This window comes from Aulostomus chinensis, chromosome 16 (genome assembly GCF_037954235.1).
Source record: "Aulostomus chinensis isolate RoL2024-O1b breed Wild chromosome 16, RoL_Achi_v1.0, whole genome shotgun sequence".
Lineage (NCBI taxonomy): Eukaryota > Metazoa > Chordata > Actinopteri > Syngnathiformes > Aulostomidae > Aulostomus > Aulostomus chinensis.
This window is the reverse complement of record NC_141335.1, coordinates 735,001-762,989: the sequence shown is the minus strand read 5'-3', so window position 1 is coordinate 762,989 and position 27,989 is coordinate 735,001. Positions and strand designations below refer to the sequence as shown.

The 27,989-nt window shown below is 46.8% G+C and overlaps 2 protein-coding genes and 1 long non-coding RNA gene across 5 annotated transcripts in view; 2 read left to right on the top strand and 1 right to left on the bottom strand.

Annotated features, from left to right (window-relative positions):
• The window catches only part of cdh5 (cadherin 5), a 34,797-nt gene extending 17,359 nt beyond the window's left edge, over positions 1-17,438 (top strand). For both annotated transcript variants that reach the window (XM_086180470.1, XM_086180471.1), the window contains exons 10-15: positions 568-677; positions 1,014-1,116; positions 5,364-5,494; positions 6,616-6,730; positions 10,360-10,492; positions 11,992-17,438. In XM_086180470.1, the coding sequence (XP_086036596.1) occupies positions 568-677; positions 1,014-1,116; positions 5,364-5,494; positions 6,616-6,730; positions 10,360-10,492; positions 11,992-12,376 (977 nt within the window). In that variant the 3' untranslated portion in view covers positions 12,377-17,438. The remainder of the gene's footprint in view (positions 1-567; positions 678-1,013; positions 1,117-5,363; positions 5,495-6,615; positions 6,731-10,359; positions 10,493-11,991) is intronic.
• Positions 1-23,605, bottom strand: part of LOC147247067 (uncharacterized) — a 39,242-nt gene extending 15,637 nt beyond the window's left edge. For both annotated transcript variants that reach the window (XR_015109434.1, XR_015109433.1), the window contains exons 1-2: positions 23,298-23,605; positions 17,479-17,580 (exon numbers count right to left, since the gene is read on the bottom strand). This is a non-coding gene — a long non-coding RNA (uncharacterized LOC147247067). The remainder of the gene's footprint in view (positions 1-17,478; positions 17,581-23,297) is intronic.
• Positions 23,606-27,407: 3,802 nt separating this feature from the next.
• The window catches only part of bean1 (brain expressed, associated with NEDD4, 1), a 43,906-nt gene continuing 43,324 nt past the window's right edge, over positions 27,408-27,989 (top strand). Inside the window, exon 1 of the mRNA XM_086181139.1 lies at positions 27,408-27,505. The gene's annotated coding sequence lies outside the window, so the exon portion shown is untranslated. The remainder of the gene's footprint in view (positions 27,506-27,989) is intronic.

Here is a 27,989-nt window from a genome sequence, read left to right as displayed (position 1 = left end):
TTCCAAACCAAACTCTGTATTTTTAGAGCAACAGAGAATGAAATCCAAAGATCTATTTTAGTGGTTTGTCACCATGTTTAAGGAACACAAACATCCCCTGAGCCTGACAAGGGCGGTGCTATAGACTATTATACTAAAGATAGTTTCTAAATGTCAGCTCATGAGGCATTAAAGAGACCCAGCGCATTTATCAAATGAGGAATGTCAAGATGAGCGTCACTGTTGTACAATAAAAGCTGCTTTAATGTGACAAAACGCTCCTGCAAAGCAAACAGCTCCCAAATAGAAACCCTTTGTCGAATGACCTCTGTTGCATCAACGATGTCACGGCAAATCACTGTCACGTCTTTACATGACCTTTAAGATGAAAATGAAAAGAAAAGCTGCAGAACAGATTTAAGAGTCCGACTTAAAATTTAAAAAATGGACAGCTGATGCTCCAGGACCTTCTGATATATCCTATAAAAATCAATTTAAAATGTGTCGATTGAGCAAAGAAAATGGAAGATTTAAAGTCGAATTCTGGGTTGCCTCAGTTCATCACGTGTCTGTCTCTCTTCTCTGCAGGTCTGGAGGCCTTTGTGAAAGTGAGCATTAACGTACAGGACGTCAATGACAATAAACCTGAACTGGCTGTGGACGAGATCTTCGTCTGTGAGAATGATGCCGCAAAGACAGTAAGACCCATATTCACTGAGGCTGAGCTCTCCGTCATTTTATCAGCCTGCATCTTCAGGATACAAGCAGCGGCTGTGATGCTGTACAGGAACAAGCAAGCTGCCAACGAGTGAGAGGAGAAACCTCACCAAAACACAAAGTGAACTCCCGAGACCAAGAGGCTCAACTCAACACTTCAAGAGGGACTTGTTGTGTAGTTGTTATTTGTCTCCAAGCATCCAGTGCTATAAATGCTTCTAAACAGGATCCTGGAAACATTTGATTGCAACTGCATTTTGGTAAATGGGCCCATTTCTGACCGAGTGTAGTGACCGGTTTTGCTCATCCGTCTCCAGGTGATTGGGACGCTGCAAGCCACAGATGAGGATGACCTGCCAGCCTCCTTCAGCTTCAGCCTGGCCAACCCCAGCTCCAACTTCTCCATCAAAGACTACGGCAGTAAGTGTCTGTGTGCCGAGTCACACTTCCTCGCTCCTTGCTCTCAACTGCCTGGAGAAAACTTCATTCCACATGCAGGGCTGTGTTTTGTTGCTGAAAGTTGAATTGAATTTACTTCTCAAGCGTTCTTTGGTTCTCCTGAGCAGACAAGGAGTTTAGAGAGTCAGCATGGAACGAGAATGCTGACTGGAGCAAATATTCAAACTAATGAGAAGCTGCTCCAGGAGGACAGCTCTTCCTGGTCCTTAGCAAACACATTCAGGTTCCACTGGGTCAAGAGCATTTGGAAACATTGCATCTAGCACGGATTTTTGTTCATGGAACATTTTTTCAACAACATCAGTGAACCAGCTATGAATTTCTGAAGAAATACATTGATTTGTGCTGTTGTGGTTCTTTTTGAATTGCGTTTGCCGCGTGTCAGCTGTGTCTGAATGTCTGTGATGGAGCAGAAGCAGGAGAGGCTGCAGGCTGGTTCTTGGCTCTGAGCTCTGCTCCGGGTCTCTTTGGGTTCGTTTGTTGTGCTGATTCTGGTTCCCTGGCCACGCAATCGGTGCATCCCTACTTGTTAGCATGCTAAAATCTGCTATTAACACAAAAAATGCTTGGTAGTGATTTACAGGTATTTGATCCCAATCTACAGTCATGAAGAAAAGAACATTTTGATGTGATAAAGACAAAAGATGCAGATGAAGAGGATCATAATTTGGAAAATCTTGATTTGGTGAGATGAGAAGAATGTTGTTTTAGGTGGTTCAGTTTATAAAATGCCATGAGTTGTTCTTTTACACCGCGCTTAGGGGCAGGAATCTGGAGTTTCAACTGACTGTTAAAGTTTAATTCTCTGTCCTGGTGACAGAGTGAATACAAAACAAACAAGTGTGACATGGATGTGGAGGGGCGACTCGAACATCGGCGCTCTGTTACGTCAGACACAAATCTACCTGGGTTATTCAGCATAGGACACAAATGGCAAAAGTAGAAGCGTGCTTGATCACCTGGTATCTTTGTACCACATGAAAGCCCAAGGAAAGAGTGAGCAACTGTTCTAATCAAATATTAAAAGTAGGAATAGATGAAAGCCTTAGGTAGTCGCATGAAAGATTCAGGTGAAGCCTTACTTTTTAATTTAAGCGAAACTTGAAACATGCGGCGAGAAAGATAAACAGAGAAAAACATGGCCTCATCTATTTCCTGTGTGCTGGCGCCTGGAGGCTTCGACATGCTGGACTGGAGGAAGACGGAGGAGAGCAAACGGAAAGACAGATGAGGCCGATTTGGAGGAGAGGATGGAAGGAGGTGGGGGACAGATGGGTGATTCTGAAATGCATTGAGACTGTTGAGATGAATAAAGACGGATAGATATGGAAATACAGGAGTAACCAGGCTCAAAAATGGGATGAGAAGATGGCACGAGGGTCAGGAAAACTGGTGAAACAAAGAGAGACACTGAGGGCAGAAGACGGCGAAAGGGAGGAAATGGAAAGGAGAACAAACTGGAGACAAAGTAAGAGGGGGAGGAGGACGGATAACCTGAATCAATGACCATGACAGCAGAGAGACGCGATGGTCGCACTCCAGTTCAGGTGAAAGCCATGAAATAGAACCTTTTGGTTGGTGTAAATAACCACAGATTCCCTCTGTGAGACTTGAGAACGGAGACCAGCGGAGTTCTCCCTGCCTACATTGATGGTTCCGTGTTAGAAGCCAGGGTTGACGAATGAAAGTCCAGGCAGCAACGTTATGACAGCGAGTGACTGAGTGACTGCTGGTGGACAGTAAAGGTATCACGATGTCCATCAGTGTCCTGTTCTGGTTCTGACCCGGCTGTGATGTTCAGGGTTCAGGCTGTGAATGAGCAGCGCTGGTGTGGCTGAGAGGGTTCAGCCAACGCCTCCTGCCCCTTCACTGCTACAGGACTGAGACGTGACCACAGCGGTGGACAGCGAACGCCAGCTCTGCTGAGAGAAGGGCGTGAAGGAGGCCGCAGACATTCCTCCATTAAAATGCTGCACAAACAAAAAAGGAGGAATTTGTCTCATAAGAAGAACCAGAAGATGCTCAGCTGAGGCTTTTCCAAGAAAGAGGAGGGAGAAACAGTGGAAGAGGAAGGCGTGAGGATGCGAGGAGGCTGATGCTGGTTTGATAAGTGGCAGCCGTGGGTGTGAAGCGGGGTTCTCCCCCCAGGACGCTGCCCTCCACCTCACACCACTTAACACACCAACATAGTTTACACTCGTTATCAACAGGAGCTGCGAAGTGAAGCCTGTTGAAATATGAATGTGACCCCCTCTGTAAATCGAGCTGGTTTCATTGCCGGCTCCAGACACTCGGGGCTGCGGCGCTCCGACCAGGCGGCTCCTCGCCACTCGCTGCAGCCAGACAACAGCAAGGAAATAGAGGAACTAATGAGATTCAGAGCAAAAGAATGAGGAACATTGGAGGATAGCGTGACAATCCACAGAGAAGTGAAAGACTTGGATTCAAACGATGGCGGAGCAAGACAGACGGAGAGATGAAGTGAAGGGAGGACAGAAGCTGGTCTCATCTTTTATTTAGTGAGTTAAGGCTTCGTCACGTCCTCCCACACACCCTCGCTGTCTAGAAGACAATCGAGAGCAGACCTGATCCCAGGTTGGAGGAACCGTGACGGCGCTCATTAAAAGATCAAATAGGACTCGCGCCTGGCGGCTGTGAGCCTGCGCTAACTGGTCCAGCGACAACATCCTGATGTAGAGGACTTTTTAAGAACTAGACGTTGATTCTTCCCTCGAGGCGGGACTGAGGTGGCACTGAATCCAGGCCAGAAGACATGATGATGTCACACTGAAGTTGACCTTTAGGACCCACAGCGCGATTTTTACATTTGTGTGACAGTTTATATTACAAAACATCCAAAAGGTTTTCCATGTTGGCAGAAGAGTTTCAAAATAAGAGTTCTGAGATTAAATATACTCACAGTATGGTGCAGACCGGGGGGAGGGGGGCTCAAACAGACCTCACTGAGGTTTTTGTTTTTTCCTCTTGATGAAGGTTTGGTGGTGAGGGTGATGAATGTGTGTTCATCACCGTGTCCCTCATTGGTCAGAATGATTGTGTGAATCCTGAGATTTTTGTGGCAGCAGAGCTGTTTCTTTGTGCAGGAATGTCGAGGTAAACTCTGAACACAAGAGTCTTCCTGCTATTGTTTGCGCTCAAATTCCTCTTAACCCCCCAGCAGGAAGTCTGCCTGCTGCGTTTGACGAATGGCGGGGCTGTTGGCCCGGACGACGAGGGGATATTGTTCTGGTTTGCTCAGCGAGTCTTTGTTCTCTTGCTGCTTCTGGAACTTTGGAGTGTTTTTGGACGAGGGACCGTTTCTGTTTCTACCTGCGTGTGCAGAGAGGGTTCTTCTCCAGGAAACTGTTAAAACGGATACGAGCCATGCAACGCATTTACAGCAGAATCACGGAGGCAAACTTCTGGCCTTTTTGTAAACTCTCTTTTATTTATGTCTGTTGAACCTTTACCTCTTCACCTCTGCAGCAGATAGAAACATGAAATAAAAACCACAACAGGCAAAGAACTTCTAGATCTTCCATGTGAAGTGTTTTGCCCTGTTTAAGATTGTGTCTTAAATCATAAAGATCAGGTCTGACGCTGTCCATGACCCTGAGACACAGGTTTGTTGCTTCAACTCACCAACAGACATTTAAACCCCGTAAATCCTTTACAAACCCTAATAAACCCCAAAGTGACAGCAGGACAGCCTCTCAATTAAAGGGTTTTTAACTTATCTATCTTTTTTCTATCCTGAACTCAAATCATCTTCATATCATGTAACATTTTTATTGTGGGTTTCCTGATATCGTGTAAATATTTGTCTCTGCTCCTATTTTGGAAAGTTGACTTTCCTCCAGTTTACAAGATTACATTCAAATACTATTATTGTGTGTTTGTTTTTTCAAAAAAAAGAGACGTTATGTTTATATATTTATTTCAGACCCATGTACGTTGCCATGGTTACAGGTTTTTAAGGCCTAGCCATTATCTCTAATCCTGAATTACTCAAATCCTAAACCAGCAGATAATCACCAACCATTTGTCCGCCCTCATGGAGGGACTTTTGTCCTGCTGTCATGTCTCTACATTATAAGTTAAGTTGATTGTAATATTGTCTCCACTCATCAATGTGTGTGTGTGTGTGTGTGTGTGTGTGTGTGTGTGTGTGTGTGTGTGTGTGTGTGTGTGTGTGTCCCCTTGTTAAGACAACACAGCAGACGTCCTGGTGAAACAGGGACCATTCAGCCTGGATGACCCCAGGGATTACAGCGTGGACGTGAGCATCAGCGATGGAGGACGGCCCGTCCAGACCAGCGTCACCAAACTGGCAATCAAGGTCCTTGGTTTTGTGTGTGTGTGTGTGTGTGTGTGTGTGTGTGTGTGTGTGTAGCCTACATTTAGCTCAGGCAATGTTAAATAAATGCAGTGAGACAAGTTTATTTATAAAAATCCTCATCTTAGACAGACAGAGGTCATTCAATATGCTGCACAGCCTAAGAGAAGAGCAATGAAATGGTCTCAAAAACTGACAAAGTATACGACGAGATAAACAATGAGATAAAAGAGAGAGCAGTGGCGAACGATCTGGTCCAGACAAGAACAACATGAATGATGCTGCAAAGTGATGAGTCGAGACAACATGAGCATCTGGTCCTGTGGACATTCAGACTTCTGGAGATGAACTCTCCTGAAGGCAATAGGAAAGCAGGACTTGATATCATGTGACCCAAAATACATCACCCAAAAGTGTATTTTACCGTCCAAGTACTCACAAATACGAGTATTCAGCTCACTAACGTTTTTTTCCCTCCTTTGTTGCTTCTCAGTGATTCCAAAATCCAGGAAGAACCAGCCACGTATATTTAGCTTGCAGCTAATGGAGACTGATGCTAACAGCGACTAAACTGTCCAGAAACGTCTGTTCGCTAACGTTATAACGTTGTCTCCAGGTTACCTGGTATAACCCGGGTCTCCTTGATCCAGTCGGAAGATCAGGGATCCACCAACACTTTGATTGGAGATCCTAACTAGAACACTTCCTGTTCAGTGCTGGCATGTGTTTTAAAGCTGCCTTTAGCTTGAGCCAACTGGCTGGCTCTTGACAACATGGGAAAAATATCTTTGAAAGCTCAAGATGTCCAGTTGTGAGTAGGACAGGAGCTGAAGACACTTTTGGTGTAAATGACAGCACGTGACTGTTCCCTTCGAACCGAATGGGTTCTCCTGGTTCAGAGGCAACTAGTTTAGTCCAAGAAGAATTCAAAGTGTATAAAAAAGAGGTCTTGGCATCAGATTTCTTAACAATTTCCTCACAATTTACATGCACTGTGACATGAGAGTCACTGAGTCATGAATATTCAAGGGTTCTTTCGGGAGAATTCCTAGCAGACGTTCACAGTAAGTACGCTGATGCACTGAAGGCAAGAAGGTGGTCCCACCAACTCTGTCCTGCTGCAGGTTTGCCGCTGTGACGCCCGGCGGATTCCTACGAAGTGCAAAACTGTCGCTCAGAAGATGGGAGTAAGCGTTCATGTCCTGATCGCCATCCTCCTCTGCATCCTCACCATCCTGGGTACGCCATTTTCCTGGCTTTCATTTTCTGTCCTGTCCTCCTCTTCAGTGATTAATTCCTCTAAGAGACATGCTGTCGAGCAGCCATGTTCACGGAGGAGGAGAAGAAGGTGATGACCTCATCATCGAGCGTGAAAGTCCCTAACATTAAACAGAAGGGCCTTTTGACGCAGGTGAAAGACGTCCTCATGGACTGCAGGTGTGGCCCTAGATATGGACAACGACACATGCACGAGGGGGAGGAGCCATATAGTGACAGCTCCTGATGACACGCCTTTGGATCGATGAAATCTGTGTAAATCGTGTCATCGTAGGAAGTGAAGTCGGAGGATTTTTGAATTGTATTTAAAGATTATTTTCTTTGCTCCTGGTCACCTGGGGTCACCTGGGGTCACCTGGGGTCACGGCTATATTAACCCCTAGACATGAACGTTAATCAGATGCCGGGTGTTTACAGCAGTAGAGAAACACGTTTTGGTGACTATGAGCGGGCAGCTCGCCATTCTAAGTCTTGCTAGGTGTCAGCAGTGTCCAAGACTTGGTTGAACGCACCATCGACAACAGACGCTGAGTGACTCGACATGAGAGCGCGTCTACTCGTCTTCTCTCTGCGATTAATAAGGTCTGCAGTTTGTGGCAAACTGTTCCCTCCTGGTGTTGTTGGTTTAATGAATAATGCAGCAGCGGATGTGGAAATAACGCCCGCGGTTGTGAGCTCAGTATTCTCTTTGATACCTTCACCCCCACCCCCCCACTCCATCTTTTCTGGGGAAAACGAGACACTTGTCACGTTGGATGAGAGGCATTCCGGAGATAGTTGGCTAAACAAGACAGATGCGGGACGAGAAGAACGATAGAAAGAAGTACTTAAAGATAAAGAGGGAAGGAGGCGGAGGGACAGATGGAGAGAAGTTCCATCTAGACGGAGATACGAGAAGCGGCGAGATGTGAGTGAGACGGAGAACTGAGGTGGAAGCAGATCGACAGCACGACAGAACGAGGTTACAGGAGGCCGAGGAGGATTGTGGGAAAGGCAGCAGAAGAATGGAAGCTGTAATGAGGAGAGTTTATCAGCTCTTTAGGTGCCGTCTGCTTATCAAACAGCCAGCAAACATCCATACTATTAACTATTAATACACGCCGTCACTATCAGCGCCATTTCTTCCTCCTCTCTGTCGTTCCCTCCGGCTCTCTCCGTCTCCCTCTCCTCCACTCTCTCCCCCTTTATCAAACCCCCAACACAGGCCAGATTAACTATTTAATGCACTTGTCATTATCTGCCAGTCCTGGAAGCAATTTGCTGTGCTCTCCATTCACTCCCGCATTTTCTCACAAGACGTTGGGTTTGACACACGAAAAGGAATTTTTCTCAGTCGTTTTTCTACAAAGAGAGGGCGTCGTCTTTTTTCCTCATCTTGTCCCTCTAAGTCTGATATCTGCCGAGCTTATTAAACCGCGAGCATGTGTTGTAAAAGATTAATCTGTTGCTTTCCCATGCAAACTTAAATTAGTCCCACTCGCCCTCCACTCAAAGGCGCCGCTAATGCTGCCCATCCACGGAGGGAGGATGAGGTTCATATCGGGACCGAGGCTCCAGGCCTAATCTAAAGTCAAACGTATCCTCCTCCTCCTCCTCGTCTGTCTCCTCTCTTCCTATCGTCTCCCGTTTCGTCCACGTCCTCCCTCCTTCCTTGTCCTCAGTCCTCCTCTCTTCAGCTCAAACAGAGCAGAGGCAAGAAAACTTTGTCAGGCACTTGGACAATGTCTTTAAGTGGTATGGGTCAGAAGGTAGCGTGGATGTCCGCGAACATGAGGGCTCCCCCAGGACACCGTCCGTACGGAAATGTCCTTGAGCAGGTAGAAAAGAGCTTCATAATTTGAGTCGAACTTTTACTTTCCTGACTTCTGACCACCACATCCTGAGCACACGACCTCCATCCTCCCGCATCACGGGGGGTCATGAGCACCGCTCTCTGTGGCGGCAAAACGGGCTGACATTTCAAACAAAGTTTTTCAAAACCTCCCAAGGTAGGCGGACATCCCTCCACATGACGAAGAGGTTGGGTGGCGAGCGCTCACTGAGATCCTCACGAGGAATTTATCTCAGCGGAGAAACTGCTGATGAAGTTCAGCACCGATGTCTTTCAAGCTGTCCCACACATCCATTTGTTTTTGTCCCCAAATGTGACTGAACACCAGTTCTGCTCCAATCCACCACCTTCCTCTAGAGTAACGAAGGGTCCTGAGCCAGAACACACTCAGGATTATAAGGAGCAAAAATAGACATCCTTCCACCCACTGTTGTTGTGGTTGGGATTCAGAGCCGGAGAGCTGAGTGACCACAGATCTATTCTACAGATTCTTATTCTGATTCCCCAAAAAATAACAACAATACACGTGAAAGACACAAGACGACAACAAAGGGGGCGACAAGACTCCAACAGCTTTCTAGTGAGACCGCGACTGCCAGCCTGCTCCTGGACACTCGCACCAGGAGAGTTTAGTTTCAGCGAAAGGGTTGAGTTTCCTCTGATGCAGTAAAATCAGTGCCATATCATTTAGAAATGAACGTGAGCTGAGTGAGCGCCCGTCGGCCGCCGCACCTCTCGACTGTTCTCGTCTTTGTGCATTTATTTACTGAATCAATTATTCATTCTTCTCTAAAGTTGTTCTTCAGAGCTCCTGCTTCTCTGTTATTGGTGGATTTGTTGGTGTGTAGACAAAGCTACACGTAGACGTCGGCTCTGCCTGTCGGGAGAAGTTTGTGGTTTTGGTTTGAGACCAACGCCGACTGACTGAAACAGGAAGTGAAAATCTCCACTGCCCCCCACAGATTTATCGTCTGGGTTCTTCAATTGTTTATGTCTTCATTTTCTTTCCTTTCTCTCTCATCCTCCATCACCCCGTCCTCTCCTTCTTTATTTATCCACCCTCTCGTCTCTCTCTCTCTCTCTCTCCCTCTCCTCTGGTGTCTGTTCGTCTAAGTAAATTCATGAGGTTTTCATGCTGGAGGCAAACGTTGCAGACACCTTAAACCAGCCGCTGCTCATTTTCCCCTCCTTCATTCTGACTCTGTTCTCACTCTCACTCCCTTGTTAGCGCTCTACTTTCCTCACTTGTTTCCTGCCCTCATTCTTATTCAGTTTCGGTTTTCCTGGCCTCATTTTCTCTCCTGTTTTTAAAGAAATTTTGGTCCAGCAAAAACAAGCCGTCTGTGTTTGTGTTCTGCCATGAAAGCCTTTCATTTCTCTCTCATTTCTCCACCAGAGGAGACACGTAACATTCGTTCTTTTTACTTTACATCCACCTGAATAGACTCGTTTTGGTTCTTCATTTTCCTGGTTGGGTCCTGGTTTCCAAGGATGTCTGGTACTTTAACCCCACTCGTCCTCCCACTGATAACTTGAGGTCTCAGCAGCAGTGAATTTTTGATCTTCGTGGTCATGTGTTTTACTCTCGTCAGACGTGCACACATCTAAAACTACGCGAGTGTGTGTCCGCCAGCACTGCTGGCAGGGGTCACACCGTCAGGGGAATGTAATCTGGCAAAAAATACAACTGGAGCACCATGAGTTTTCTGAGGTTCCGGGGGAACGTACGAGGCTCTAACCGCCCTGCTGTCTCCTTCAGTCATTGTGATCCTCTTTGTGATGAAGAAACGCTACCAGAAGGATTCTCTGGCCAATATGAAGAACAGCGGGGAGATCCATGAGCAGCTGGTCACCTATGACGAGGAGGGCGGCGGGGAGATGGACACGAACGGGTATGTAGAGGACGAGAAACATTCCTCTTGTTGTACTAGCGGTCTGCGTCATGACATCATCACAGTGGTCGCATCAGGGTCATTACATCACCAACCTGTGATTTCTTCGTAATTAACGGATCAAAATGATGCTGCGATAATGACATCATGGCGCCAAATTGAACCGAGTATGAAGTGATGATTTTTCAGGCCTATGGCCGGGATAACAAGCTAACAACTGCAAATGCTGGGTTTCTCAATGGACTTCTGATCAAACTGGGGACAGGAAGGTTGACGCGCGTGGGGAGGTTCACCAGGCAAACTGGGAGTGCTGCTGGGGTGACGTCAACAGGTGTGTTCAAGCAATTCTTGTCATCTGGAACCAGATTCAATCCCGACACGTTTGACAGGTTCACTGGCGTCCATCGACGTGTTCTCACTGACTTCGCTATAACTTCCTTCTGTGACTTTGAATTTGCTCTGAGATGGAATGTGATCATGTCCACACTGGAAGCCAGAGCCCCAACAATTCTACCTTTTCTTTTATGAAACTGTTGACAGCAACATGGTGAGATGAGACTGTCCTTTTATCATAACGTCTCACCCCAACGAGAAGAAACTGTGCTGTATTTTGAATCCAAGTATTCTTCACATAAATATTTCTGCTTATTAAATGTATCATCATAGCTAAAAATATTTGAAATTTTGCACATTTGTAGGCCATATGTCCCTTCTTTTTAGCCCTTTCCCCTTTCATGTTTGGACAGTATTCATTCTCTTTGCTGTATCTCTTCATTTGCTGACCCAGTTTACCCAACAGGAATCATTAAAGTTTAATTGATTGTGAATCCAAGTCAATGTGAAAAGTGCATGGAATTCCCTGCCAATATTAGTTTCCCTCTCTAGTGTTGACAGATAAAATATTACAAAGGCATCAAAAAGTCACCTGAAAATATTGTTTTTTTTTAATCATTTCTATTCTGCGGTCAACCCGTCAGTGTAGAAGGCAGCTTGGGATCAATACACGTACAGGACTTGTATCATGTTCCTTTATGGCAAAGAAAGTAGATATGCTGACACCAGTACCTGAACTGCAAGTATCTACTGATACGAGTACGGTTTGATTCCAGTGCATTAAAAGATATTGGTCCACTTCAACATCGTTGTTGAGAGCTGCTCTGATACTGGTTCTGGTATGAGAGCAGCTCTACAAATGAGTGACTCAAACCAGGAAAGAACCTATTCAGACAAACTGTCCTCTGACAGCTTGTTTACTGTTAATCAGCTGACCACAGCACTTGTATGCTAGTGATGCATGCTAACTCTTCACCCATCAGCGCAGTATCAAGCACATACTCTCTGGCCCCTGCATGACACGCGTCTCGTCACGGGAGCTGTTCCCTCTCACTGGAATGTCGGCTGCCATGCCCTCACACCCTCTGTACCTGCTGCCGAGCGGCTGGTGACAAACTGCTCAGCTTGGAAGAGTTTGAGGTTATCAACTTTCTTTTCTCTCACAGCTACGACGTCTCCATCCTCACGTCTGCATGCAACGACGGCTCTCTGCTCCGACACGGGGACCACCACCCCCACCCCTCTCTTTATGCCATGGTCCAGAAACCACACCACCACACTCAACCTACTGCCTGTAAGGGCGACATGGCCGCCATGATCGAGGTCAAGAAAGATGAGGCCGACCACGACAGGGACGGCTTCCCGTACGACACCCTGCACATCTACGGCTACGAGGGGCCGGAGTCTATAGCCGGCAGCCTCAGCTCTCTGGGAAGTTCTTCCACCGGCTCAAACTTGGATTACGACTTCCTGAGCAACTGGGGGCCGAGGTTCAGGACCCTGGCCGAGCTGTACGGCGTGGATGGGCCTGATTACTACCAGCAGTACTGATGGAGATTGGCACCAGAACACGGACACGTTTGCTGTCATCAGCAGTCAGATACAGCCATAGGAACACATGTCGCCAAAAGGGGAAATGTACAGTCACACACAGCAGCGCTGACTGCGTCCGTCGATGTCCTGGAGGAGGACAGAAAGACTTCTCGGTTTACTGAGAGCCCATCAGGTCACCGGTGAGTTCGCGGAGTCTTGTCAGTCTGCTTCATGGTGGTGTTTCCATTTTGGAGACATTTCTCTCCTCAGACACCGTTTACTATATCAGGTATTTCAATCTGGACATTTTGTCTTGCTCAGCCGGGAACCTCTCGCCTGTATTTGGTTAACTAGCAGATCATCTGCTACTTTCCCCAGAAAATTAATTTGGTGTGTTCAAAAAAACAAAGGGGGGGGGGGGGGCATCAACAAAAAATGTATTAGCAAAAAAAAGAAAATGCAGGATATATAGAAAATAATATGAGAAAATATGAACTTTTTAATGACTAAAAAAGGTCAAGAAATCTATATTTCCATTTATGAAGAACAGATGGTTCATCCACAACGGTGAGGCCCTGAAGAGGCCGCCACTGAACCCCCTGTTGTAATGCAGACTTCACAGTTTCAATGGATTGATTGACGACTATATTGATTGATCGTTTCAATGGATTGATTGACGACTATATTGATTGATCGAGTCAGCACTCTGAGGATGCAGTGTTGTGATGAAGCGTCTAACTGCCTGGAATACAACTGCAGACCTAAATCATTGGGTCTCCAGCTGGTTTTTCAAGGCAGAAACAATTATTTTCTCTTTGTATTTGTCCGAGTCGTTTTCTTAATGAGTCATTTAACTGCTTCGTATTCAGCTGACAGAGGAAATGGCCGCGCTGACAGAGTAACAGCCAGTCTGCAGGTCCCATCTGACTGCAGCTGTCATCACAGTTATTGTTCAACTCTCCGAAGGCCCGCTAGAACAAAAGTTGTTGAGACAACTCAGGAAACACAGAGCTAGTTGGCCTGCCACACTGGTCGGAGGTGGCTCGAATCACTTTAACCTCTCATCCTCTCAGCTCCCGGCAGGTCGTTACAGCTGATCTAGAGTCAGACAACCTGCAGGTCATATTTCATGTATGAACTCACACAAAATAATGACCTTTACGTAAAGACGGTATTCTAGAAGGAGCAAACGGGCAAACTTAGAACAGCTGCGTGATCCGTTCTAGGACAAGTGAGCCTCAGCAAGGCCTGTTACTCAGAAGACCACAGACACAAGCACTCCCACTGCTGCTGACCTCATGAGGCCACGTAGACCCCCTCTTCCTCCAGGCCACGACTCCACTGAGTTTCATTATTTTGCAATGTACCAGCATCGATACGCTTGGAAGCGTACCATTCAGAACGCTCAAACTATTCGGTTCTAGGGTTCCCATCGTGGGTTTTATCCCTACGGGGTTCTGACCTTCAGAGTGGTTCCCTTTTTCCGTCTACAACCATTCAGAACCATTCACTACAAACAATAAAGAGATCAGACGATACGACAGGAGAGTCCTCCACGATGGTCACATCCATCACGTGGAGCAGGAAGTCAGTGTCAAAGACTTGCCATGTCTTGGTCAGGTGTCTGGTTGCTACCTGTTCATCAGGGAGGAGGCGCAGGATGTTGCCAATTATGACAACAGAACCGATTGTGTCCCGAAATAAAAGTGACAGTGGACCCAAGAGCGCAGCATCAGGTGCTGAAGAATGATAGCCTAGCCTAGCACTGCTTGGCGAGGAAGCGATTGGGCTCTCCAACTCCTGCTTGCTTGTACCACCTGACAACATTGTCCCGCTTTCTCTTCCTCGTGTTTACATCTTTGAACTTTTGCCTTGAACGTCGAGCAACACAGCACAAGAAATGTCACGCTTGAAGGAGAAATTCTGGCAACGTGGAGCAACGTCGCAGTCACACCAGTCAGCAAACACCTGATCCCAGTTTTACTGCTCAGGAGACTCCTAACTTGTAAAGGTCATTATTTTGGTTTGAAGATGACAAAAACTAGGAACTAACAGGTCTCATGGGTCCGTACCTTCCATCAGCTGGGAACCTAAACACCAGGTGATCTGACTGAAGCCACTGCTGCTGTTTAGCCGACATGTTTTCATGTCTCTTCAGTGAAGACCCCCTCATGTCTTCAATAATTGGGTTTCCCTCTGTTAGAGTTTATTTATTCTGCTGTTTATTCTGTTTGGTTTGGAATGCAACTTGATCAGTGGCGGACACAATCACAGGAAGTGCTCTCACAGCTTCCTGTCGGCTTCATTTCTCAGAGCAGCTGCTTGACTCTCAGTCTCTCCACTTCCCCGTGTCCCTGCCGTCTCTAATCAGCTAAACCAAACAGCGGCATCCACTTCCTCTCCATCTGGGGGGGGGTTGTGCCCGCCCCTTCCTGTCTATGTTATCTCTCCTGTGAGCTGACACATTGTGCTCACTTCCTGTTCAGCCAGCTTGGGAAACAAGCTGTAAAAGGAAGAGGAGGAAGGTGGGATGAGAGTTGCGGTTAAGAAGAAACAACGCGGAGCTCATGAGTGTTCCAGCTGAGCAGAACCCTTTAGACCAAAGACGGCGTGTTCAGCCATCTTGAGCAAATATTTCTTCGAAACGAAATCAACTCAGCAACACATTTCTGCAAAACACAGATCCATATGAACCGGCGACCTGTCAGTCACAACCTTTACCACACACCCCTCCGAAATACACTGTTTTTATTTGCCATTTGTAGACCAACGTCACCACAGGGCAGCCTCACAGACACACAAATACCCCGTCGTGTGTGCAGCGTCATCAGTGACAACGATGAGACGGCGGGAGGCCGGCCACCCCGCTCAGCTCGCAGGACAGCAGCTGCTTCATCCCTCATTACAAGTAACTGATCGAAGTAAAACCACAGCAACGACATCGTGCACAAAGTATGAAACTCAGTTTTATCACTACTTTCAGCAGACGACAAATGACTTTTAAAATATGTGTTTTCTGAATGGAGTCTGGGTTTGTAGTCCAGCTTCAATACTTCAGTCCTGATGACGACACGTTGATCTTGTGCTTTAACTTGTTAACAGACCAAAATCCCACCTCTTCCAAAATCATCTCGTCAGCGCCCACATTATAAAATCTTAATATCTTTTTTTTCCTGTTTTTTCATCGCTGATCTTCCTTTTTAGCTAAAAGGTTACGTGACCTTGCTATGAACTAACGTTAAAGCGCTACGAGTGGCCAAGTCTTTTGACAACATTAAAATGTTCCAGAACTCCTCAAATTACAAACTGAAGGGGGAACTCTACAGTGGCGCGTAATGAGGACCAAAGTGGTCCAAGCAGGCCAGATCACCCGTCACCAGCGGGGATACAATTATCGTCTTAAATGTGTACCGTAAAAACACAAGCGTAGCTGGTTTCTTTTGCGTCTGCTGATCCAAACAAAAGTAGGGTGTTTTTTTTCTGGCAGCCATCTTTGTGTGGGTCAAAGGGTCGAGACAGTTTTTGGTTTCAAGTAATTTCAGGCTTTTCAGTTTTCAGGGAAACACTTACTTTACTTTACTTGCTTCTTGCATTTTGTTTTTGTTTTTTTTATCATTACTGTAATTATTTAAAAGCTACTTTTGTGGATTTAAAAAATTTTCCTGTTGAAATTAGCTGGCGGGGGCCAACAGAGATGCTCCACTATCCAACTTTCAGGTGCACTTAAGTGTGAAAATCTTCCTTTTCAATTTGGTCCAATTGACCAAATTTCAGAGTTTGAAACATAAATTCACTCAGTACAGCGTTAAGCTTGGTTGATGCTTCTGCGTTGCGGCAACGGCGTTGCGGCGACAGCGTTGCGGCAACCGTCACTGAACATTCAAAGTTCTGCGTCGAAGCAATGCGTTGCTCTGCAATTCACCGCCAAGCCGCTAGGGGGTGTGGCTGTGTCTTTGCATGTTTCGGGGGCTCTTGTCGGATTCCAAAACAAAACGATTTCCAACAGAAAGTCCAGTGCTTTTCTTTGAAAGACTGTTGGCTTTCATGAGTCAAACTGTCAACTTTGAACACTACAAACATGACTTCTTGAGGCCGTTTTCTTCCGGAGACGCACACATTTGTCGCAGAGGTTCTTCCACCTCCTCATGCATCCGGCGACCTCCACTGAGCGGACCAACCACAGTCCTGGATGTTCACGTCACAGCGCGTCAAAGCGACGCGTAGTCAGGATTTTTTGGAGGTGCGCGTCAGGCTACGCCGTAGGGTCCGTGTAGGGGTCCGTGTCGACAGCGTAGGTACGGCACAGAAGCATAAACCAGGCTTTAGACCCAAAATGTGACGAGGAGAAGCAAGGAGCTCCTCAGAGTATTCATTGAATCACGTGAATGCGCTCAGACAAGGACTTGCAATCGTTCTTCAACTTTTAATGACCGCTCTTACCAGGGGATTCCTGGAAACGGGTTTGGTTCTTTTTTTGCTTTTTTCAGTCTCTCTGCTTCAAACATTTTGTTGACTGTATTTTGTGACTTTTTCATGTTCAAGTGCCATATTTGTTTTCAGCTGTTGTCTCGGCGTTGTGTCCGGTAACGGAGGCCGTGTGTTGCTGTTCAAAGTGATTTGACTGTTTGCATCGGTGTAGTTTTGAGTCAAACCGACAGATAAAAACGTGCCTGACTGTTTATCTGGACTCACCACCCTCATTACTTTTGACCTACATCAGTTATTCAAAGGATGTTCATCTTGACTCAATGTCTTTTAATGCTGTAAAAAGTAACAATCAACTGATAGATGAAGCAGAGTTGTGCAGCTGAATATGTGATTTGTGTTTGTGTCCACGTGTGTGTTTGTGTGATTGTGATCGTACTCTTGTACATAAACACAAATGGATCCAAAACAGCAAACACTTTTTTCTCATGTAAATAGATTTAGTCAAGGGAGCAACACGTGCCTTTATTCTTAAAAAATAATACTGTAACTGATTTTTGGACGGTGAACACAATGTTTTCTATATGGTTTTTATGGTGTATAGCAACGGATTTTTACGACATAACATTTTTGTGTAGAATAACAATAAAAAACACATAACATCATTTCTTGTCTTGTGGTCGATGTTCACTTACCTGAAAGAGAAATCACTAGGAGATCTGCGCACAGGAAATGTCGGCAGGTGATGAGTCACAGGAGACCTGCATCAATCCAGCAGAGCAGCTGAAGAGGTCGTCCTGAGAAAGTAATGATATTTCAAAACATAAACTGAGCATGTTTAGTTAAGCCAGCACAAGCTCCGCCCATCAAAGGTAACATCAGCAACAGTGATGCATGACATCAGCACCAACGGGAGCCGCGTGTATTACGACTGCTCCACAGTGTGGGACCCTTCCTGGGATCAGACTTACGACTCTCTGAAATACCGCACGAACCCTTGAGGTCACAATTCAAAATGGCGTCTCTGCTGTTACTGATGAGAGTGATTTATAACGTACCGATTTTTAGTACTTTAATTCATTAATCATGTTAAACCAGGGCCGCCCGGTGGAGCAGTGGTCCTCACTGTGGCCCCCCAGCAACAAGGTTGTGGGTGGAGGGATGGGTGGATGGATGATAGGTGGGTGGATGGATGGATGGACGATGGGTGGAGGGATGGAGGGATGGACAATGGGTGGAGGGAGGGATGGATGGAGGGACGGACGATGGGTGGAGGGATGGATGGAGGGATGGAGGGATGGACGATGGGTGGAGAGATGGATGGAGGGATGGAGGGATGGACGATGGGTGGAGGGATGGATGGATGGATGGAGGGATGGATGATGGGTGGAGGGAGGGATGGATGGAGGGATGGACGATGGGTGGAGGGATGGATGGACGATGGATGGAGGGATGGGTGGAGGGATGGAGGGATGGACGATGGGTGGAGGGATGGGTGGAGGGATGGGTGGATGTTAAATCAGTCCTGCTGTTCATCTCTTCTCCACAAACACCTTGTTGAGGCCTGTCTAAGATAAAACACCAGAACCCTGTCATCAGCTGACCCTGCCAGCACTGAGATGTCAGTCATGTGTGTTTGTTTTTACTCTGCTTCACTCCTGCTGGAGCATCACCACTGTGACATCACCACTGTGACATCACCACTGTGACATCACCACCAGTTCAGATGTAGTTTATGTTCAATTGGTCAGGTGACTTCCAACACACACACACACACACACACACACGCACACACACACACACACACACTACTCTGCCTCCACATACAGAATAACAATAAAGTTTCAGAATTCACAATAATTCAGAACAACATCCTCCAGGATACAGCGGTCAGATGTAACACAGAAGCTTGTCATGTTTCCCTCTGCAGCGCCGCTTCTGACTGTAGCTCATCAGAGCAGGAGGCTTTTAAAAAGCTTTTACTGAGTCGTGAGCGGCTGATCCACTCAGTCATTCAGGCGAGGAGGACGTGACAGATGTCTGCAGGAGGGAGGCCGATCCTACCTCATCTCACCTCCGCCATCAACTTCTCGTCAACTCTGGTGGACATGTAGCAACAAGCTAAACATTCTAGTCATTACCATCCTGGACTCCAGTGGGAGGGTGGACCATCACCCTCAGACACCTGATCAAAGAACCAACGTGAATGCTGAAGTGTGTCGACAAGCTAAAGGAGGAGATATGGCGGCGGTTTACACGATCACAGCACGTAATCCAGTTAGAGGAAACTGTCTGAAATGGTCGCCTCTCCAGCATCAACAACCAGTGTGAGGGACGAACCTGCTGACAGCAGCGGGATTTGCTGTGACCACATTTACATCTGAGGACATTTTAGGAGCTATTTTTATTTCAATCCATGTCTTGAGAGTGTATATATCAGTACAGGCCTCAAAGAATCACAGGATAACTACAGTTCAACAGCGCAACAGTTGTAAGTCATTCCTATCTTATGGTGAAGAATTCTACAACTTTGGTCTCACAGTGGAGGGAAGATAATTTTGAAATCATTTTTTTCTGTTGTCCAACTTGAAATTAGAATGACAGGGATGAGGTGTTTTTGTAGTTCTACATGTCGTGACCATGTGAGGGATGAGGTGTTTTTGTAGTTCAAGTCGTGACCATGTGAGGGATGAGATGTTTTTGTAGTTCTACATGTCGTGACCATGTGAGGGATGAGGTGTTTTTGTAGTTCTACATGTCGTGACCATGTGAGGGATGAGGTGTTTTTGTAGTTCTACATGTCGTGACCATGTGAGGGATGAGGTGTTTTTGTAGTTCAAGTCGTGACCATGTGAGGGATGAGGTGTTTTTGTAGTTCTACATGTCGTGACCATGTGAGGGATGAGGTGTTTTTGTAGTTCAAGTCGTGATCATGTGAGGGATGAGGTGTTTTTGTAGTTCAAGTCGTGACCATGTGAGGGATGAGGTGTTTTTGTAGTTCAAGTCGTGACCATGTGAGGGATGAGGTGTTTTTGTAGTTCAAGTCGTGATCATGTGAGGGATGAGGTGTTTTTGTAGTTCAAGTCGTGACCATGTGAGGGATGAGGTGTTTTTGTAGTTCAAGTCGTGATCATGTGAGGGATGAGGTGTTTTTGTAGTTCAAGTCGTGATCATGTGAGGGATGAGGTGTTTTTGTAGTTCAAGTCGTGACCATGTGAGGGATGAGGTGTTTTTGTAGTTCAAGTCGTGACCATGTGAGGGATGAGGTGTTTTTGTAGTTCTACATGTCGTGACCATGTGAGGGATGAGGTGTTTTTGTAGTTCTACATGTCGTGACCATGTGAGGGATGAGGTGTTTTTGTAGTTCTACATGTCGTGACCATGTGAGGGATGAGGTGTTTTTGTAGTTCAAGTCGTGACCATGTGAGGGATGAGGTGTTTTTGTAGTTCTACATGTCGTGACCATGTGAGGGATGAGGTGTTTTTGTAGTTCAAGTCGTGATCATGTGAGGGATGAGGTGTTTTTGTAGTTCAAGTCGTGACCATGTGAGGGATGAGGTGTTTTTGTAGTTCAAGTTGTGATCATGTGAGGGATGAGGTGTTTTTGTAGTTCAAGTCGTGATCATGTGAGGGATGAGGTGTTTTTGTAGTTCAAGTCGTGACCATGTGAGGGATGAGGTGTTTTTGTAGTTCAAGTCGTGATCATGTGAGGGATGAGGTGTTTTTGTAGTTCAAGTCGTGATCATGTGAGGGATGAGGTGTTTTTGTAGTTCAAGTCGTGACCATGTGAGGGATGAGGTGTTTTTGTAGTTCAAGTCGTGACCATGTGAGGGATGAGGTGTTTTTGTAGTTCAAGTCGTGATCATGTGAGGGATGAGGTGTTTTTGTAGTTCAAGTCGTGATCATGTGAGGGATGAGGTGTTTTTGTAGTTCAAGTCGTGATCATGTGAGGGATGAGGTGTTTTTGTAGTTCAAGTCGTGACCATGTGAGGGATGAGGTGTTTTTGTAGTTCTACATGTCGTGACCATGTGAGGGATGAGGTGTTTTTGTAGTTCAAGTCGTGACCATGTGAGGGATGAGGTGTTTTTGTAGTTCTACATGTCGTGACCATGTGAGGGATGAGGTGTTTTTGTAGTTCTACATGTCGTGACCACGTGAGGGATGAGGTGTTTTTGTAGTTCTACTGGAGGTGATCATCCCCATGACTCCCTCCAGATAAAGCCATGGGGATTGTTCCATGGAACTTTGGATTCTCTACAGTGTCTCCAGACTGAACACACACACACACACACACACAGACACACTTGTGGTTTTGTTGTTGTCAGGAATAATTGTGCAGCATGAAGCCAAGATTGTAGAAATTGGAATTCCTACATTGAGGGGTTCAGCTCGGGCGGCATGGCTCAGGGGTAGAGCGGCCGTCTCGCAACCAAAGGGTCGCTGGTTCGATCCTCGACCCCGGTGACCATGTCCAAGTGTCCTTGAGCAAGATACTGAACCCATAATTGCTCCTGATGAGTAGGTTGGCGCCTTGCATGGCAGCCTCCACCATCAGTGTGTGAATGTGTGTGTGAATGGGTGAATGAGACGACACTGTAAAGAGCTTGGAGTGCTGCTAAGGTAGAAAAGTGCTCTATAGCTAAAAGTCCATTTACCATTCTCCACTTAGCTCCTCAGCGTGAGTCATGCTGGAGTGGGATTACTCCATCAAGGAGGCCTCATTCCTGCTGCAGCCAACCATCACAAACACAATTCCACCGACACGCTGACAACAACAACAGTTGCAGCAGGAATGTTCTAGTAACCATCAACAGCTGTGGTTCTTCAGCAACACAAGAGGGTTAGGATTTCTGATGTAGTGAAGGTACAGGGGCTGCAGCGCCCCCCACTGGTTAAGGTGCATCAGGGCTGTACAGTCAAAAAATGACTGAAAAAGCAGCAGACCTCCATTAACAGTGACGTCGCTTCTATCTGGAGATATTTAGGTTTCACAAAGTCCAGCACCATTCCCTGAACACTGGAAGTCTTAAAACATTACAAGTTCTAAAACGACAATCCCTCCATCCCTCCATGTTCTCCCTCTTCTCCTGTTGAGGGTGGTGGGGGTGGAGCCTATCCCAGCAGCCTTCCCCCTGGACAGGTCACCAGTCCATGGCAGGGCCAACACATAGAGACAGACAACCATTGGCTCTCCCAGCCACGCCTACGGTCAATTTAGAGTCTGGATTAACCTGGTCCCTCTTGATGTCTTTGGACTGTGGAGGAAGCTGGAGTACCAGAGAGAACCCAGCAGGAACAGGGAGAACATGGAGACTCACCCAGAAAGACCCCGTGCTGCAGCCGGGGCTCCACCCACAACCTTCTTGCTGGGGGGCCACAGTGAGGACCACTGCTCCACCCACAACCTTCTTGCTGGGGCGCCACAGGGAGGACCACTGCTCCACCGACCGCCCTCCTAAAATGACCTTGTACCATTAAATTCGAGGGGTGTTACGAAGTAAAAAATGACTAAATAAAATTGAAAGGTGCACAAAATAAAAATCAATGTAAAACAAAAAAACAACACTGCGAAGCGGCGCCACGCACCACAACACTGATGATGTTTGACCCTCTCACCTTCTCTATACACACATTACAAGAAGAAGAAGAAGAAGAAGAAGAAGCCAAACAATCATGTCTAAATGGAGGAGGACGAGGTGGAACAAGTAGCGGACGCTCCTCCATCAAACACATTGGTTGTGTGGACTTATTTTGTCTTCCATGTAAAAGACGAGGCAGCGGTGAGACGGCGGTGGATGAAACCAAAGCGGCAGTCAAACGACGAGGGTCCACAACAGCGTAGCCTGGGCCAGCACTGCTAGCATGATAGAAGGACATGAAGCTGCTGGAGGCTCAGTGCTGCAGCTCCCTGAGCTCAGACCTTCTAGATCCTGATGAGACTGCAGCCCTGAGCACCACTGGAGGTTTGTTCTCCTTCCATCAGGAATGGAGTCGTCCTCTTTGTTCACAACAAAGCACTTTTTAATGAAGTCTAAAAAAGAGAAAATACTAATATTTTGGGGTTTTTTCAAAGCAAAGAGCACTTTATTTTGTACTGGAAAAGCAAAAAACGTGTAGGTTTTCATATTAAGGACGAAAAAAAAAGAATAGATTTTTGCATTTCTTATTTTTTTCTTGAATCTTATTTCGTCTTGTGAGTATTTTGTATCTTATTTCGTATGGTTTCGTAAGTTGAATAAATACCTATCAGTGTGAGGGGTACCGGCTGTTCCAGGACAAAAACAATCATGCCGCCTCTCCTTCACCACACCAGCACAAGGCCCCTACCAACAAAAACGCAGCAGCTACACAGAGCCAGCGCTGCAACACTCAGAACAGACCACAGCGCCCCAAGTGTCAGCTAGGAAGCAAGCTAGTCACTCATAGCCTGTTAGCTTCACAGTTGTTTCCCTATCAGACCAACAGGAGAGCACCTGCAAATGAGCTCGCACAGCCAAAGCACATCAAGCTCACCTTGTACAGGGTGTGTCCAGGTGTGAGTCACTGCACTCCAACGCTGCGGCTCACATTGATGTATCTTCTAGCACGCCAGTTTTGCTAGCACAGTGTCCTCACTCTCCATTAACTCTCTTCCATGTTTCTTTTTGTGGGAAAAAGGTGGATCCGGGAGGTTGGAATTCCCCGGACACGCCGCTGCTAGCGTTAGCCTCGACTGCTGCTAGGGTTAGCCTCTACCGCTACCAGTGTCATCCCCTGCCGCTACCAGCGATAGCCCTGCTGCTGCTAGCGTCAGCCCCCGCTGCTGCGAGTGTTGACCTGTGAGATACTGAACCATTCAAGTCTCCTCTCTGTATTTGTTGAGGGATGATTGGTATCAGTGGGCCAGACAACCATTGGCTGTTGAGAGGGGGGGGGCGGGATGTGGCTGCAGGTTCAGCATGATTGACACATTGCACAGCAAATCATTGTGCTTACATTATTAGCCTCAATTATTTTTGTCTTTTGTGATTTCCTAACCGCCTCCCATCTATATCATTTGATTCTTTCAAAATTCATGTAAAATGCCATTAAAAGACAAGTATGAAACTACGTATCCAAAAATACAAGAAGATTACTGGGATATTCATCAAGAGTGCTGGATAAGGTTTTTTTTAAATATGAATGCTGTTTGTAATCACTAAAATAGAATACTCCGAAGTGACACTGTGTCAGATTCTCAGTCCTCCATGATTGAAGGATCCTCATTTTCCTGAGGAGCCCCTGGAAGGCCCTCCAATGAGCCGGGAACATGACATCATCTCACAGGCATTCTTCTTCTCTGGTTGGGGTACGAAAGCATGTTCACATGAAGGAGGTTTTCATCAGCCGCCGCTTGTGTGACTGTGTGCTTCCCATCTGCAGCGGTGACTCCCGCCAACCATGTGAGGAGGAGGAAGCCCCAGCTCATCAGCAGCTCAAGAGGCCGGACGCGTGTTGATGGTTATGGAAGTCCAATGACTGTCGAAGTCATGAATTTATTGGGTTACTGAAATACCTGAAGACATCCACATGCTCAGATAACATTCACAGTTGTGAGCATGCGTGTGTAGATTTAAACATGCTAAAATATCCAAGGGGTCTGATGCTGTAAAAACTGAGTCAAACCACTAACTAGAGACCAGCTGAGTATTCTCGACTTCTGGTGCCACCTAGTGGCTTAAAGCATAAAACACACCTGGAGTTTGATTTGACTTTGTGTTTATTTAATTTCCTGAAATGCCTTTTGCTTTTTGAATGTGTACATTGTTGCTGATGAGCAATTGTTCAAATTACTTTTTATTAATTTATTTGATCATTATGATGATTTTGATTAATCATGAATCCAGACTGACATGTTAAACATCCTTATTTAAAATTTTATTTGAATTCTTCCAGGTGCATGTATTAAATAGGTAAAGTTCAAAGAACTGATCCATGCAATCCAGCTGTCCAGCAACCGAAGGGTCGTTGGTTCAATCCCCACTTCCCCCAGTGACCATGGCCAAGTGTCCTTGAGCAAGATACTGAACCCCTGACTGCTCCTGATGGCCCTGAGATGGACTGGCGACCCGTCCAGGGTGAACCCGCCTCTCACCCAATGACAGCTGGGATAGGTTCCACCCCCCACCACCCTCAACAGATAAACAGTAGAAAATGGATGGATGGAGAATCGTTAAACTATTCGAACCAAATAAGTAACCCAAAAATGTTGAGCATCATTTATTCATCTATTTGGTTTGCAATCAGGTCATAATGATGAGAAATGAAAATAATCATTTATCCTGCTCAAATGCATCAAATGTAAGAAGTACAACACGCGTGTTGGTGTTCATGTTTCAAGGATAAAAGCCAAATTTATTTAAAAAATAATAAATTCTCCATTAAAGAACAAAGTAACTCCTAACTAGAGCCAAGTATTTTGTCCTTCCACAAGTTTCCTCTGAGTAGAAGAACACAAACATGAACGCCAGCAACACTGTCGTCAAACTCTCAGCCATTTTTAACCGTTTTAAAAGTCAGAACTGTCTCTGGTGCATTTACTTGACTGGTGGCCCAAGCATGGCCGCCAGTGTGCGGATGCGTGTCTCTGACAGCCGGCTGGCGCTCCCTGGTTCTGGTGGTTCCATGTCGTCATGTCTTCTTGTCGTCATGTCTTCTTGTTCTCATGTCTTCATGTCCCCATGTCTTCATGTTCTCATGTCTTCATGTTCTCGTGTCTCCATGTCCTCATATCTTCATGTCGTCATGTCCCCATGTCTTCATGTCCCCATGTCTTCATGTTCTCATGTCTTCTTGTTCTCATGTCCTCATGTCTTCATGTCTTCTTGTCCTCATGTCTCCATGTCCGCATATCTTCATGTCCCCATGTCTTGTTCTCATATCTTCATGTCCTCATATCTTCATGTCCCCATGTCTTCTTGTGCTCATGTCTTCATGTTCTCGTCTCTCCATGTCCTCATATCTTCATGTCCCCATGTCTTCTTGTTCTCATGTCTTCATGTCCTCATGTCTCCATGTCATCATATCTTCATGTCCCCATGTCTTCATGTTCTCATGTCCTCGCAGGAGCTGTTCCACTCATCAACTCTCTGTTTGTGATATTCGGCGCTTGTCCTCACCAACTCATGGCTCAGAGGCGGTCACGTGTTTCATGGGCGCCATGTTTGCTACCATTTACCAAGATTTATCCAATGATGCACGTAGCAAAGAGAATATCAGAGATCAGTTTCAACTTTAATATTTTTTTCGAACATGACTTGAATGTTGGCCCTGCTATGGACTGGCGACCTGTCCAGGGTGAACCCCACCTCTCGCCCGTAGATGCTGGGATAGGCTCCACCCCCCTGCGACCCTGACTAGTAAGGAATAAGCGGAAGATGGTGATGGATGGACTTGAATGTAACTTGTCTTACCTCAGTTGCCACCTGTTACTCGGATGCTACGCAGGGATGGGGTCAACCTGTTATCAGTGATGCATGAACTCAGGACGTTCAACACCTTCGTGGTTAATTGAGCGATTGGACTCCAATGCATTTGACAGGCTCATTTAAGATGTTTAAGCTAACGACACACTGGGTTATTGAAGAGAGGCCTTTTACATCATGACGGACGCTGACAGGGACATTGATAGACTTATTAATGGAGAAGATAAGAGACTGATATCAACATAGTATATCTGCCCCAGGGCGGCCCGGTGGAGCAGTGGTCCTCCCTGTGGCCCCCCAGCAAGAAGGCTGTGGGTGGAGCAGTGGTCCTCACGGTGGCCCCCAGCAAGAAGGTTGTGGGTGGAGCAGTGGTCCTCACTATGGCCCCCATCAAGAAGGTTGTGGGTGGAGCAGTGGTCCTCACTATGGCCCCCATCAAGAAGGTTGTGGGTGGAGCAGTGGTCCTCACTATGGCCCCCATCAAGAAGGTTGTGGGTGTAGCCCCGGCTGCAGCACGGGGTCTTTCTGGGTGAGTCTCCATGTTCTCCCTGTTCCTGCTGGGTTCTCTCTGGTACTCCAGCTTCCTCCACAGTCCAAAGACATCAAGAGGGACCAGGTTAATCCAGACTCTAAATTGACCGTAGGCGTGGCTGGGAGAGCCAATGGTTGTCTGTCTCTATGTGTTGGCCCTGCCATGGACTGGTGACCTGTCCAGGGGGAAGGCTGCTGGGATAGGCTCCACCCCCACCACCCTCAACAGGAGGAGAGGGGGAACATGGAGGGATGATTGATGATGGATGGATGGAGGGATGATGGATGGATGGTATCCTTCTAAGTCTCTCCTCATCCCGGTCTCCGTCGACTGTCTCGGGATCACCGGGCTCTCCGCCTCTCTACCGTGACTTACCGGGCAGCCGCGGGCTGTCGAGGCTAAAGGAGGAGGCAGGAGGGCCGCTGCTGCGGATGGAGCCGTCACAGGAATCATCTTCATCCTCACTGAGGAGGAAGACGAACCGCCGTGTTGGGGGCGGAGCCTGTGACGATGAGGAGGTCGGTGCTGAGGAAGGTCGCGACTGAGCAGCGCGGCGCAGGATGGACGGACCGGGAAAGGAGCTTCGTCTTGCGGGGAACATCTCGGTAGTCATCGGGAGCTGAAGGAGCGCTATTCTGAGGAGGTGGGCCGAGTCCCGGGAGAAGAGGGGGGTGGGGGGGGGGGGCTGCTGATGAGGCTGTAATGAAGAAACAGTAACGATCTGAGGAGGAGGCGCGTGACCGCAGGTGAGACGTCTCCGTCTGTTCTACCTGATTATGTTTGACGAGCATCATCATCACCATCATCACTATCATCATCATCATCACCACAGTCGCTGCTGCTGGTTATGTAACAGTTACTAGAGTACTTTGATACTCCCTCAGCAGGCTGCTAGTAGCAGCACTAGTCGAACATGAGCTCTGCTTGAATGGACTCAGATCAACATTCTTCTTCAGATGCTAACAAAGATGAACTTTGACAGATTGGCCTGCTACAACGTTCTGAGGACCACATGGAAATTCTCTAAAAGTTCTCAAAAAGTGGCTCTCCCACGTTGATGAGCAGACAAGTTGGAGAGAAAGTCTCTGAATGTCCATTTACCTCAGGGAGCTGAGACCCCTGCTAGTTAGCTTAGCACAATGTCTGGTGTTCAACACCAAGGTTACACACAACCCTCTTCATATGAATGCAGGCAGAGACGGAGCTACGCTAACATTTCCCACCCACTAC